This window comes from Papio anubis, chromosome 11 (genome assembly GCF_008728515.1).
Source record: "Papio anubis isolate 15944 chromosome 11, Panubis1.0, whole genome shotgun sequence".
In the NCBI taxonomy this organism is placed as follows: Eukaryota; Metazoa; Chordata; class Mammalia; order Primates; family Cercopithecidae; genus Papio; species Papio anubis.
This window is the reverse complement of record NC_044986.1, coordinates 7510148-7525529: the sequence shown is the minus strand read 5'-3', so window position 1 is coordinate 7525529 and position 15382 is coordinate 7510148. Positions and strand designations below refer to the sequence as shown.

The following is a 15382-nucleotide window of genomic DNA, read 5'->3' as shown; positions in this document are numbered from 1 at the left end:
ATCAAGGTGTTAGCTAGAGAGACTGGGGATTTGGAGGAATGGGCAGTATGGTTCCTACCACTTCCTGAAGTTACTTAAAATGTGTCTCACACAGAAATTGGGAGCCTACCCTTCTGCAATGGTCACTTTTGTGACACCTTGACAAGACTTTAGTGCTCAGTTTTTCCAAACACTACTCTAGGTGTTGCTGTGAAGGTATTTTGGAGATAAGATACATCAACTGGCTTTAAGTAAGGGAGATTATCCTAGATAACCCAGGTAGGCCTGATTCAGTCAGTCCAAAGGCATTAAGAACAGACCTGAGGAAGAGATTCCAGCCTGTGCAACTCCCTACCGCCCTTCCTGCAGGCCTGCCCTCCTTGTTGGCTTGCACTGTGGATTCAGACTTCCCAGCACCCACAGTTGCACAGGCCAGTTCCTTGGAATCATACACATCTCTTACTGGTTCTTGTTCTTTGATTGAGCTCTAATACGCCTTCTAATTTGGCAGCTCCAGGAATCCGTACATCACTGAATGGCAGGTAAAACTTGGCATTTTTGTCTAAGGCATAAATCCTTTTGCGGCACACAAAGCAAGCAATTAGTGTGGGGATTAAAACGCAGATGCGTAATGCTTGGAAGCAGGCAATCCTGTAGCCACAGGGCTCTCCTCAACCCCACACCTTGTTCTGTAATGGATCTAGCCTCTGAGATACAGATCCCCACATTATCCCCACATTTTCAAAGAATGTTCTTGTAATGCTTTCAAATACCAGAAGCCAGCCTCTCACAAGTGTTTCTATATAGTTCTCAGGCAGTGACGCCAAATCCCAAGCCTGGAATCCCCCTCAGGAAAATTAGATCTGCATTATTTACCGGGGCTGTGTGTACTCATTTCAGAACTAGTAAGTGCTATGAGGTGATCTGGTAGAGTGACTGGGGTGCTGATAATTAGTTACCTGTCCAGGGAGACCTCTGGGGAGCTGACATTTGAGTCATTTTGGCATGTATGATCTGAATGACAGCAGCAGTGCGGAGAAAATATTCAAGTGTCTGAAAGGGGCCTGGGTATCCCCAGGAGAGAAGGGTAGGTGTGGCTCAAGTGCAATGGACAAGGTAAGCTTTGGATTTCATGAGAAAAGGGACCCCATGAAAAGGTTTAAGACAGGATTGACAGTGATGGGATCTACACTTTAGAAACACCACCGACTTCTGGGGCAAGGAAGGACAGGGACCCCATGGGTCATAGTAAATTAGTCGAAAGGCATCGGTGACTGAATCAGAGTTGTGGCAGGGGTGCTGCCTTTAGCAAAGGCAAGGTCAAGAGGTGACTGGATCAAGGCTTCATACTGCAGAGTTATCAGGATTTGCCGATGTAATTCTAGGCAAAACTATCTGTCTATAGCCTAGTTTGAAATGGCTGGGACCAGCCTGAAAAGAAGTGTCTTGCTTCTTTGAATCCTACCTGAACTTTTTTTGGTTTGTCCAGCTTAATCCTATCAGTAAATCACATCTTTCCAGAACAGTAACTGTACTAGGCACTAGGCATGTGATATGATCCCTACATCATTATATTTATAGGAAGGTCAAATACGTACTTTATAAATCAGTAAAAACATAGTCATAATGCAGTAAGTCTTATGAAAGAATATTCAAGATGTATAACTGGTACATCTTATTGGGACTGGGAGGTGTGGTATAGATTGGCAGTTGCCCCTAAACATCTACGCTTCCCTTCTCCTCATAGAAATGGTACCGCTCATTAACTGGGCAATGGTTGCTGAAAATAGCAATGTGTAGTTAGATGTCAAGAGGTGACTAGGTTCTAGCCAACAGGATGCAAGATGAAGTGATGTGCAAAACTTGTGAGTCCTGCACTTAGAAGGAAATGCTGGTCCCTCCCCTCCCCGTTTCTGGCTGGAATGTGGATGGGGTGGCCAGCTCCTTCATACTCGCAGAGGACAACCTAGGGATGATGGAACAAGACAGAAGGAGCACAGACCCCTTTGTATGACAGAGCTACCACTGCAGCTAGGACTTTCGCATCAGAGAAAAGCCAAGTCCTATCCTGTTTTAGCCATTGTTCATTTGGATCTCTGCTGGAGTGGCCGAATCTATATCTACTTAACACAAAGGAAAGAGGCTTCCTTGTGGAAGTGGGAAGCCCGAGCAGGGGCTGGTGCACTGCCCATGCTAAGGTCGCTTCACCTGAGAAACGATAAGTCCCAGTGGCTGGAGAGCACAGGGCAGAATGGTGAGGGATGGCAGCAAGGCAGGCAGGGCCAAGTCTGCTGGGTCTTGTTGGGTCATATTAGGGAATGTGGATTGTATCTTAACAGCAACAGGAAGCTTCTTGTTCACAGATTTTTTTTTTTTTTTTTTTTTTTTTTAGAGGTAGGGTTTTACCATGTTGCCCAAGCTAGTCTCGAATTCCTGAGCTCAGGCGATCTACCTGCCTCAGGACCCCAAAATGCTGGGATTACAGGTGTGAGCCACCATGCCCAACCTTATAGATGTATTTATCCTCTCTTTTCCTCATTTCTGCTTGCCCTTTTACCTTCTCCCTTCTCTAAAGTGATAATGTAAGGAAGGAAGTATGGTGTCATAGAATAGGCATAGGACTAAGGGCCAAAGGACCTGGCCTCTGGTCGCAGCTTTATGACTCACCCATGGTGTGATCTTGTTTTCTCCCACATTAAATGGGAATAACCTCTGCCCTACCAAGCCTGAAGGTGGTTGAGTGACTCAAAGAAGGTAAGAACAGCGAACAGATTTATTGAGCACTTACTGCCTCCCAGGCACTATTCTAAGAGCTTCACATGCATTAAGTCTACGAGGCTTAGAAGGAAGCTGAGGCGTACAGAGGATGACACTCATCTGAAGTCTCAGAGCTGCTAGATGGCAAAGCTGGGATTCACACCCAATCAGTTTGGCTCCAAAGTCTGCTCTTAACCCCCTAGGCTATATTATGCCTCACATACACTTTGAATATGAAAATGTTTGGGAAAAATAGAGGAAAAAATATAAAGGATCACTGTAGTACAAAGTGCTTAGTTTAGTTATGCAAACACCCCAAAGCAAAATCCATCTACCCATTGTAAACAGAGAAAATATTTCTCCTGGGTTCTAATCTGTGGTTCTCTTAGGTAATAAAACCGATGCTGGCATGAAGTTTAGGTTCTGGATAATAAAGAGGTTTCCTAAGATGTGTTGCAAATAAAAATCCAACTACTACCCTTATCCTTTCTCTTCTTTTTTAATCCTATATACAATCATTCCCAATGAAAGCATTTCTAATGTAAAATTAGGCCAGGCACAGTGGTTCATGCCTTTGAAAGTAATCTCAGCACTTTGGCAGGCTAAGGCAGGAGGATCGCTTGAGAGCAGGAGTCTAAGACCAGCCTCGACAACATAGCGAGACCCCCATCTCTACAAAAAATTTTAAAAATTGTTAACAAGGAGCCAGGCAGAGTGGCACATCCCTGTAGTCCTAACTACTCAGGAGACTGAGATGGGAGAATCACTTGAGCCCAGGAGCTCAAGGTTGCTGTGAGCTATAATCATGCCACTGCACTCCAGCCTGGGTGACGGAGATACATCCCGTCTCTAAAATAATAATAATGCAAAATTAAAAGGAACTGTTGTTGATTATTCTTTGCTGTGCTAGAGTCACATATTATCAGGCTGATTGGGAAAGAAATCAATTGAGAAGCATGCACAGACAGGTTAACACATCGCCACTTTGGGCTTTAGGAAGAGGCTTCGTGGCGTAGAAAGTGTTTACAGAAGGGGGCCAGGGCCTGGTTTCCGGTCTAGGCCACTCTTGCCTCAGTCTCAGTTTCAGATTTCTGTATGTCTGAAAGGGGCTGTGAGCCTCTCCATTGTTGGCTTTTTTGAGGGACTTTCTTTCCTGTAGCAGATGCTCAGTATTTGTTCACCCTGTGGGAAAACAACAATTTCAAATTTATCCAGCATCTTTGAAACAGGGAGAATAATTACTTTTCATTAAAGAAAAACGGGACACTTGTCCCTCAAGTTGCTGCTTAGGTCTCTCCCAAGTGTACTCTACTTTCTTTCCTGTTCTAGTGTTTCTCTGTTTTTTTGAGATAGAGTCTTGCTCTGTCACCCAGGCTGGAGTGCAGTGGTGTGATCTCGGCTCACTGAAACCTCTGCCTCCTGGGTTCAAGCAATTCTCTTGCCTCAGCCTCCTGAGTAGCTGGGACTACAGGCATGCGCCACCATGCCCAGTTAATTTTTGTAATTTTAGTAGAGATGGGGTTTCAGCATGTTGGCCAGGATGGTCTCCATCTCTTGACCTCGTGATCCGCCTGCCTCGGCTTCCCAAAGTACTGGGATTACAGGCGTGAGCCACTGCATCCGGCCTAAAGTTTTTAAAAATAAACTTCCACTCCTGCTCTGAAGTTTGCCTCAGTCACTTTTTTAGCCTTATGCCCCCCAGTTGAATTTTCTTCTGAGGAGACAAGAACTGAGGTTGCTGCACATGCCTACAGATTTGCTACTGGTAACATATTTGGTGCCACATGACTCAGATGGTAAGAGATCTCTACGCCTCGCTTTCTTCTGCTGGAGGCATCTGATCCCTGTGCAGTTTTTCTTCTCCTCCCTCTCTCCTGCTTGCTAACCAACCCCCAGAACAATTCCTCTTGGCCATACGTGACTGTGCTCTCTGCCAGCTGATTTCTTAGCTCACTCTGGTGGGTGGCTCATGGGAGTGGGAAGGACCTTAGGGTCTGTATCAAGCAGATCAGAGGCACTATATGGCCCTCCTTCATAGGAGGCTTGTGAGACTGGTGAGGCTAGGGCCTAAAAACCCTGGAATGTCTGGGGTTTCCTCTGCCTTTTTTCCAATGAAAATAACAAAACCTCTTGTTTCCCACTGAGGGGGAAAAAGGCGGGAGAAGCCCCGGCAGGACTGAAGCTGCTCCTGAAGCTTCCAAGATGAGATTCACCTTGGGACTGGTAAAAAGAGGGCTCGACCTAACTCTAGATTTACAGTCTAATGCTTGCTCTGCCATTTTACCCTCATATTTATGTTCATCAATCACGGATGAAAAAGAAAAAAAAAAAAACTGACTGGAATAAGGGCACTTTACTGGTAAGAAAGAACCAAATCTCAAACCCATACTATGTTATGGTATTCTGAGTATCAGCAATAACAACAGCCACCCTTTCATTGAGCATTTACTCATGTTAATTACTGGGTGTATTAATCAGAGTTCTTCAGAGAAACAGAACCAATGGCATATATTTATATCTAGAAAGGTATTTGTTATAAGGTGTCAGCTCATGCAGTTATGGAGGCTGAGAAGTCCCACGATCTGCTGTCTGCAAGCTGGAGACTTGTAAGCAGGAAGGCTGGTGTAGCCTGAAGGCCTGAGAGCCAAGGGTGTAGGTTCCAGCCTGAGTCTGAAGGCCTCAGCACCAGCAGCACCAAGGGCAGAAGATATCCCAGATCACGAAGTCAAGCGGAGACAGGATGCATTCTTCCTTTCCTGACTTTTTGTTCTATTTAGGCCCTCAACAGACTGGATGCTGCCCACCCACTTTGGGGAGGGCAATGCACTTTACTCAGTCTATCCATTCAAATGCTCATCTCTTCTTACAACATCTTCACAGACACACCAAGAAATAATGTTTAACCAGATATCTGGGCATCCATGATCCAGGCAAGATGACACATAAAAGTAACTATCACACTGAGCTAAGCATTTTATATGCAAGATTGCAATCCTCACTTAAACCTGCAATGTAGGTGATATTAGCCTTCTTTGCAGGACGTGAAACCAAGTCCCTGAGAGGCCTGAGTAACTTGTCCCAGGTCACACAGTACAGTAAGTGGCAGAGATGGAACTTGGATCCTGGTCTGAAGCCCATGCTCATTCTCCTAACCACTTGCTACCATCCCTCTGCCTCATTAAGATAAATTCTGAGCTAAAGATGAACACTGAATGAGTGGTAAGCAATCTAGTACCTGCTGAGTTCAGCTCCCCGGAGTCTCAGTACTGTATTTACTTTCACATTCACTATTCTAAGTCACACTCTGACCATGAGCTCAACATTGGGAACTAATCTGAGGGCATAAAGTAAGGCTTTTTCCCCTACTTGTCTTACAGAAGTGATCCATGTTTACTGTGAAAGATTTGCAAACTACAGAAAAGTATAGTTCCTCAAACAATTAAACACAGAATTACCATATGATCTAGCAATTCCACTCCTACATATACACCCCAAAGAATTGAAAGCAGGGACTCCAACAGGTATCTGATACTCATGTTCATAGCAACATTGTTTACAATAGCTAAAATGTAGAAGTAACCAAAGTGTTTACTGGCAGATAAGTAGATAAACAAAATGTGGTCTCTACATGCAATGGAAGATTATTCAGCCTTAATAAGGAAGGAAATCCTAATGCATGCTACAGCATGGGATTAACGTTGAAGATATCATGCTACATGAAATAGTCACAAAAGGAAGAATACTGTATTACCCCACTTACATGAGGCTTCTAGAATAGTCAGATTAATAAAGATGGAAAGTAGGCCGGGCGCGGTGGCTCAAGCCTGTAATCCCAGCACTTTGGGAGGCCGAGACGGGTGGATCACGAGGTCAGGAGATCGAGACCATCCTGGCTAACACGGTGAAACCCCGTCTCTACTAAAAAAATACAAAAAACTAGCTGGGCGAGGTGGCGGGCGCCTGTAGTCCCAGCTACTCGGGAGGCTGAGGCAGGAGAATGGCGTGAACCCAGGAGGCGGAGCTTGCAGTGAGCTGAGATCTGGCCACTGCGCTCCAGCCTGGGTGACAGAGCTAGACTCTGTCTCAAAAAAAAAAAAAAAAAAAAAGATGGAAAGTAGAAATGTTATGGAGGGAGAAGAAGGGAGTTGTTTAATTGGTACAGAGTTTCAATTTTGCAAGATGAAGAGTTCTGTCAATGGATGGTGGTGGTGATGGTTACACAATGTGAATGCACTTAATGCCACTGAACTGAATATCTAAAAATAGGATGGTAAAATGTATGTTATGTCTCTTTTACCACCATTAAAAAAAGATAAATAAACAGGAAAAAAAAATTGGCCATGATATCTCAGTGCAACTCTATTGATATGTTCACATGGTCTTTCTGAGTCTTTTTTCTAATCGTAGCCTTTTGATAGGTCTTTTTTGACAGCTTCCTCTCTTCTCCATTACAGGAACATGTTTTTGCAGTTGTGCGACCCAAATGGGCCATTTCAAGCTGCCCCATCGGATGTGGAGCGCTGATGTGTAAATATTACTTTAACACCCATGACATGGCCGGGTAGACAAGACTCCCAGGAAAGACAGAACTCACAGAACACGATTATGGGGAATCTGGGCTCCTGGGGACCTTCAGGGCCTCCCATCTCCTACTGACGAAGGATCACTGATTTATCAGATGTTACCCTGCTTAAACAGAAGCAGCCTATTAGGGCAGCTCACTCCATTCCTAGAATCAAACATACCCAACCCACTCCCCTTATTTTACAGAGAAAAATCAGTGGAGAACGGTAGATCTTATTCCTAGAAAGCTGATGAGCCCCGTTTCTCTTGCAATGGAAAGACCTGGCTGCCCTGGGCCACATCCCCACCTGCCACAGGGGCTGGCAGCAGAGGCGCGCGCGCTCTGCAGTTGGCCACAGTCCCCTCCACTCTTCTCTCAAAATAGGTTCGGGTCTTTAACCTAGACTACCCCCACTGGCCCCGAAGCTTTTCTTTTATCTTTGAGATGGAGTCTCCCTCTGTCACCCACGCTGGGGTGTGAAGTGCAGTGGCGCGATCTCGGCTCACTGCAACCTCCGTCTCCTGGGTTCATGTCCGTCTCCTGGGTTCATGCGATTCTCCTGCCTCAGCCTTTTGAGTAGCTGGGACTACAGGCGCGCGCCACCACACCTGGTTGGTTTTTGTATTTTTAGTAGAGACGGGGTTTCGCCATGTTGGGCAGGCTGGTCTCGAACTCCTGATCTCAAGTGATCCACCCATCTTGGTCTCCCAAAGTGCTGGGATTACAGGTATCTGCCACCACGCCCGGCTAAGTTTCGTCTTTTTAGTAGAGTTGAAGTTTCACCATGTTGGCCAGGCTGGTCTCGAACTCCTGACCTCTGGTGATCCACCCGCCTCGACCTCCCTAAGTGCTGGGATTACAAGCATGAGCCACCGCGCCCGCCCTCCCCGAAGCAGTTTTAATTGCGGTGCCGGCTTTAAAAAAACTTTCAGGTCAAGAAACGCGCTCCAGAAGCGCGGCGAGGATACGTTGGCCAGGCGCCTTCCGTCACCTGCGCAGCCGTAGGGGCCGCGGACCTCCCCGCCTGGGCAGGACCAGGTCCGCAGCGGCCTCGGCGCCCTGGCCCCGCTGTGTAATACACTGCCCGGGGCTGGGCCCCTGCATGCCCGCGGGCCTCGGCGTCTGTACCCGGTACCGCGGGCGGCGACACCTACCTCGCGGGGCTGGGGAGGATCGAATGGGCTAAGAGACGGGACCGTGCCCAACACCGGGCCTGGCACACAGCGGGCACCCAGTCTGGGGGCGGTGTCGCGCAGTCCCAGCGAAGAGGCTGCTGAGGCTGCAGGAGCAATGACAACAGGGGGGGCCACCCCCTGCCCGCGCAGCCTAAGGGGCCGCGGCGGGCCGGACCCCGCACCTCAGCCCCGGGATGCGGGGGCGGCCGCGCGCACAGTTAGGCGCTCGCGCATGCGCACCGACATCCAGGCCACGGAGCGAGGACAGAGGTTAGATGGGTTGAACCATTACGGGAAGGGGGGGGGAAGCTTTGGGAGGAGTGAGGGAGGGTGGAAAGAGGAAGAAAAAAGCAAGATAGGACCGCAAGCTGGACGTAACTGGAAGGGATCATGACTGCGGAATCCAGCAGGGGCACTGGAGTTGTTGTGCACTCAGCTCCGAGCTTCTTCGTAGTCCCTCACCCCCGTGGCTACTATGGACTGATCCGGAAGGGCAGGCAGGGGGAAGCTGCGCAGGCGCAGTGTGAGCGGTAACATGGCGTCCAGGCCTAAGCGGCGGGCCGTGGAAAGTGGGGTTCCGCAGCCGCCGGACCCCCTAGTCCAGCGCGACGAAGAAGAGGAAGATGAAGTCGAGGATGAGGACGAAGACGATGACGACAGTGACGAGGGAGAGGATGAAGAGGACAACGTCATTGACGAGGTGGGAAGGACACGCTTCCCTAGTTGGTTTATACCTGAGAAAAACTTTCTGGCAAGCCCAGGCTGTGTAAAAATAGTGTAGTGACTTCCCTAACCCTGAGGGTCTGTGAGGAAAAGCTGGAGATAAGTTCTTTCTCAGGTTTCTCCTCGGTCTTTCACACACTGCAGCCACAGTGGTTATTTTTGAAAGGCCGACTCCGGTCCGGTTAACCTCGCAACTCGCGTCCCCTCGAAAAGGCCCGCCGCAACAGGTGTGTTCTCGCCCTCTTTAGTTCTCAGGCTGAAGCCTCAAATCCTGAATCGGCCACCGCGGGCCCGCAGAAGGGGCCCTCTCCCCGCAGGGCAGCAGCTGACCTCTTCATTCTGCGGGCGGCACTCACGTGGGCCCTCGGTTTCTTGAAGGCTCCTGCCGGGTTCTACCGTAGCAGCTTTTTCAGACGCTCTTCTTCATCCTGCAGAGTTTTCCCTTTCTTCTTCAGATCTCAGCTAGGCTGTATTTTCTGGCTCCTGGGGCAGCTGACCCAAATCGTAGGTAAATCTTTGGCTTCATAGTCTTATAGAACTGGGTTCTTTTCTTCAGAATAGGTCCTATAGTGCCTGGAAATATAGGTACTACTTATTTGTTTAATAAATAATTAGGACTGAATGGTCCTTCAGACCACTGAATGTGTAAATAGATACCTCAACCTTAACTTGTCCAAAGCAGATTTGTATAATAATTCATGCCCCTCTCTTAACCGTCACCGTTTCTGTAAATGGCCCCTAAAATCACCAGCTGCTCTAACCCAAAACTTTAATTCCTTAACTTTAATTCCTCCCTTTCCTCATCCTATATTCAGTCCATCAGTAAATCCTGTTATCCAGACATTTCTCAGCACTGATTCTGAGACCATCGTAGTCCACACCTCCATTATCTCTTGCCTGGACTACTATTTAATATAACAGCTTTTAACCGGCGTGCTTTTCTTCATTCTTGTTTCCCTACAATCAGTCTCTACTCCATCTACAGTCAGAGAGATCTTGTGGGTCTGATCTCACGCCTCTGCTCAGAATGCTCCATTGGCTTTCTAGTTCATTTACAAGAAAATCCAGAATCCTTACGTTTGAGGGACAGAAAGGCAGCCTGGATGGCTGGATCAGAATAAGGAAGAGAGAGTGATAGGAAATAAAATCAGAGCGGTAACCATGAGTCATGAAGAGCATGGAGGGGAGGATACAGAGAAGCATGGATGCAGGATTAGAGTTGACACCATGACGTGTGCAGGTGATCAGTCTTTCCTTACAGATCTTTACTTTGGCTCTGTGCCTTAAATGCCATCTCACCATTTTTCACTTAGAACTTTGACTGGCTATTTTATTACTTTTGGGTTATAGAAATCAGTGCTTCTTGTGTTAACATGGGAAATCTATCAGACCACCACAGTCTTAATTTTAAATCACCTGGGAATGAGGGACAGGGCTCTTTTCTACAAACATGACTGTTCCTGCTGAAACCATGTGGAGATGAGCCCATACCCAGGAAAAGGGTGCTGGACAGATATTCCATTTGCTGCCCATTTCCCTGGTGGTGCCATAATAGTCTGGGACAGAGGTCCAAAACGTCTGTCTAGGCAAAAAAAAGCAAAAAACCAAAAAAACACTAGATGAGCATCATTTACAGAATGTATTTATGTCTAAGGAATAAGTTTAAGTCCTGAATAATGACAATTTGTTATTTGGTTTAGTTTGATCCTGTTTGGAACACTCCCACCTGACCCCTTGTTTTGCTGCTCACATAATCTGGCTGAGTTAGCATTTGAAGTCTGCAAAGCTGGACTTAAAAGAGTTCAAATTGGAGCTGGAATTGCTTCAAAATTCCAGGGCCTTGCACATTTAACAATTAAGGAAGCCTTAGATATCATATGTAGTCAGGGTGGCAAGGTAAAAGGAGGTCTGATTTCCTCTGTGATGTCCTTCAGCTAAGACCTAAATTCCCAAACCATTAAAACCTGAAGTGCCTCAAAATATATTATTTCATCAGAGCCCCAAGTTCATTGTGTCACTTATCAAGGTATGATTTAGGGTCCTCAAGGACTGATCTTGTTAGTGTTTAAAAGGAAGTAGGTTTTGTTTTTGGCGTTTTAGTGCCATCTTCTAGATTCTGTTGTCTTGCAGATAGAGATCTGGGAGCCCAGCTACACATTCATTCTTCTAGTCCCTTGTACTTATCATGTCTCCTTCTGCCTTAGGGCCTTAGTTTGTGCTGTTCCCTGTACCAGGAACTCTCTTTGCCGTTTTTTGGTTCCTTGCTCAAGTGTCACCTCTTTAAGGAAGCCTTTCCTGACTGACTTCTTATTTTTTAAGTTGTTACAGCACTGTGTACCTTTGTTTTATAGCACTTACATTTATTTCTATAAATATTTCCTTAATGTCTGTATTCCTCCCTAAATCGTAAGCTGCACGAGAGCAGGATCATTTGTGTCTGCCTTACTAACCTTTTCATCTTGAGTGCCTGGCACAGTGCTTGGTACCTGGATTGGTACTTAATAAGTATTTGCTAAGCAAATGACGTGTAACCTCAAATCCATGGGCTAAGTCAAGCTCTAGACAATTCCAGGGACTTTTGAAGTGATTTTGATTTTTGCGCACCCTTTTTGCAATCAGGAAAATAATTTCTCCTTTGTGGCTGCTGTGTCTGGTTTATTTGAACCGGATTTTCTCAACATTTAAACTAGGTTATTCTGAGTGTTTTGTTTTCTCAGGCTTTTGTGTCACATGAAGAAAGAGTGTGAAGGTGCTTTGTATTCTCTACAGATGGCAATCTTGTCAATGTTTGCCTATTTTAAAGTCTAGATGTTTGTAGTTTTTCTGGTAACAACTATTTTGTGTGTTATTTACAGGAAGTGAATATTGAATTTGAAGCTTATTCCCTATCAGATAATGATTATGACGGAATTAAGAAATTACTGCAGCAGGTATTGTCTTTTATTTATTATGCGTAAATTTCCTCTTCTAAGAAAAATCAGGCTGGGTGCAGTGGTTCATGCCTATAATCTCAGCATTTTGGAAGGCCAAGGTGAGAGGATCACTTGAGCCCAGGAGTTTGAGACCAGCCTGGGCAACATAATGAGAACCTGTCTCTACAAAAAAATAAAAAATTAGCCAACTGAGGTAGCACACACCTTTAGTCCTAACTCCTCAGGAGGCTGAGGCCAGAGGATTACTTGAGTCTAGGAGCTCAAGGCTGCAGTGAGCTATGAATGCACCACTGAGCTCCAGTCTGGGCAACAGAGCAAGCCTCTGTCTCTTAAAAAAAAAAAAAATTCAGGTCATTCAATACAGGCTTTCTCAAATTCAAATTTGTAGAATTTCCATTTCTGTCCCTCTACCTTGCTTGGAAGAAAGAATTATTTCCTTTCATCTGCTAATTAGTTGAGCTATTTTTTTTTTTTTTAATTCACAATTCTTATGTAACAGTCATATAACTGTGCTGTTTGGTGCTATAAAATTGATGCTTGCTGCTTCTCCTTATTCTTTTACTCATATAATATGACTGGTTCTTTAACCTTTATAGCCTCTACTGTCCTTTTCACCAAATTCTTTGGCCTTATGTTTATCCTCTCTTCTCCCTTTTTTTCTCCCCCTCCCCCATTACTTCCGTATTACCACTGACTGCTTTTCTGAAATTTCGTAATCTTTAGCTTCTTTGACTCTCCTGGGCTTTTCTTTCCCTCCTGGGATTGCTTTTCTAGGTCATCTTCTTAAGTCACAGAAATTTTGTTATTTGTATTTGAATATAGGATTTGAAGTTATTAGAAATCATGCTTTGATCTTAATTTAAATTTTTTTCCTCCTTTTAGCTTTTTCTAAAGGCTCCTGTGAACACTGCAGAACTAACAGATCTCTTAATTCAACAGAACCATATTGGGAGTGTGATTAAGGTAAGCAGGACAATTGTGTTTATTCTGATTAAATTAGTTCTTTATTCTGTTCATGCTGGGCATCACCATGCTTGTAATCCTAGCACTTTGGGAAGCAAAGGTGGGAGAATTGCTTGAGGCCAGGAGTTCAAGACCATCCTGGGCAACATAGCAATACTCTGTCTCTACAAAAAATAACAAAAAATTAGGCCGGGCGCGGTGGCTCAAGCCTGTAATCCCAGCACTTTGGGAGGCCGAGACGGGCGGATCACGAGGTCAGGAGATCGAGACCATCCTGGCTAACACGGTGAAACTCCGTCTCTACTAAAAAATACAAAAAACTAGCCGGGCGAGGTGGCGGGCGCCTGTAGTCCCAGCTACTCGGGAGGCTGAGGCAGGAGAATGGCGGGAACCCGGGAGGCGGAGCTTGCAGTGAGCTGAGATCCGGCCACAGCACTCCAGCCTGGGCGACAGAGCGAGACTCAGTCTCAAAAAAAAAAATAAATAAATAAATAACAAAAAATTAGCCGGGCATAGTGGCACCTGCCTATAGTCTTTTTACCCAGGTGGCTGAGGTAGGAGGATCTCTTCAGCCAAGGAATTGAAGGCTGTGATGAGCTTTGATTGTGCCACTGCACTCTAGCCTGGCAACACAGCAAGACCCTATATCTGGGGTGGGTGGGGGAAGAGTTCTTATTCTGTTTAGCTCAAACTGGAAGCAGTACTACTGGAGGAAGGGAGACTGATCAGAAGTCATTGCAGAAATCCAAGCTTATTAAATGCAGTAGGCCAGGTGGTGGCAATGGAGAGGGAGAGAAGTGGGCTCATTTAGAATATATTTGGGAGATGAAATATGATGGGGTTTAGTCCCTGATTGGGTCTGAAAGTGAGAGGAAAAGGAGTCAAGGATGACTTCCAGGTTTCTAGCTTGAGCAAACAGGATAACAAACATGGAGGAAGACCAGGTTAGGAGGGGGAACGTGAGTTTGGGTTTGTACATTTTGCGTTTGAGTTACCTGTGAGATACCGGGTAGCGGGTGGAGCCCCGGAGACTTGGGAGTTTGTCGTAAATGTTATTGAAGTCATAGAAGTGATTGAGATTGCGCAGGGAGGGAAGGGACAGACACCTTAGTAATACCAAGAATACTTGGATATCCGAGTACTATAAGTGGCAGAGCCAGCAAAGGAGATTAAAAGGGATGACAGGAGAAGTACAAGAAACAACAGTGCAGTGATGTCATACATGGCAAGAAAGAGAACATTTGAAGGAGGAGGGGATGGTCATCCTTACCAGGTAGATGTTCTAGAGAGCTCAACAAAATAGGACTGGTTTGGACCCTGGCTCTGCTGCTTATCATCTGGTGGTTCTTTGGGTTATCTGTTGTTTGTGTAACAAACCGCTTCATAGCTTAGTGTTGTAAAATAGCAACACTCATGTATTTGGCTCATGGATCTACAGTTTGGACAGAGCTCAGTGGGCACAAGTCATCTCTGCTCCTGCTCCATCATGTTAGCTGGGGAGGCTCGACTAGGGGCTGGAGGATTCCCTTTCAAGATGGCTCACTCACATGACTGGCAAGTTAGCCCTAGCTGTCTGTTGTGAGCTTAGCTGGGACTCTGGACCAGGGGCCTTAGTTCTTGTCCATGTGGGCCTTGCCACATATTGGGTTGCTTCCAAGAGCAAGCAGCCCAAAAGAAGCAGGCAGAAGTGGTGATATAGTGCCATTTCCACCATTTGCTTAGTCAGTACAGATACAAATTTCTACCCAGGGGGAGGCCACATTGATCCCACCACTCCATGAGAAAAGTATCTAGGTCACTTTGTCAGAAGAGCATGTCCAAGAAGAGATCCACTGGGGCCATCTGCGAAAGATACAATCTGCCACAGTACCTTAATCTATTTCCATTTCTAGCTCTGAAAATGAGGATGATACTAGCACCTATCTTGTAGAGTGCATGGGTAAACAAAATGAGTTGCTGACTGCTTAGAACAGTGCCTGGCAACTGACAAGTGCTACATATGTGTAGCTGTCACTGTTGATGTCTTTTTCCTGTTCCCAGCACCTGTTCCCTAGCCTGTTGTGAAAAAGACAACAAACAAAAGTTCCATTCAGTCTAATGTTCCACTCGAAGTACATCACCTTCAGAGCCAAAATTCTTGAAAAGTAATCTTAAGTCATGGTTTCTACTTCCTGTCCTCCTATTCATTCTTCAGACACTTATCTGACTTTTACACAACTAAAATTCTGACACTGAATGATAGGGTCACCAACATACTTGTTACTAAATGCAGTGTACACTTTTCAAGG

The 15382-nt window shown here is 45.8% G+C and overlaps 2 protein-coding genes across 10 annotated transcripts in view; one reads left to right on the top strand and one right to left on the bottom strand.

Moving 5' to 3' along the window:
• Positions 1-8733, bottom strand: part of UROS (uroporphyrinogen III synthase) — a 45270-nt gene extending 36537 nt beyond the window's left edge. For all 6 annotated transcript variants that reach the window (XM_017944425.3, XM_021944082.2, XM_017944428.3 and 3 more), the window contains exon 1: positions 8455-8733. The gene's annotated coding sequence lies outside the window, so the exon portion shown is untranslated. The remainder of the gene's footprint in view (positions 1-8454) is intronic.
• Positions 8734-8972: 239 nt separating this feature from the next.
• Positions 8973-15382, top strand: part of BCCIP (BRCA2 and CDKN1A interacting protein) — a 28773-nt gene continuing 22363 nt past the window's right edge. For 3 of the 4 annotated variants that reach the window (XM_009215607.4, XM_003904399.5, XM_009215609.4), the window contains exons 1-3: positions 8973-9175; positions 12054-12128; positions 13014-13094. In XM_009215607.4, coding sequence (XP_009213871.1) covers positions 9011-9175; positions 12054-12128; positions 13014-13094 — 321 coding nt within the window. In that variant the 5' untranslated portion in view covers positions 8973-9010. The remainder of the gene's footprint in view (positions 9176-12053; positions 12129-13013; positions 13095-15382) is intronic. The other variant, XM_003904398.5, reaches the window with a different exon arrangement.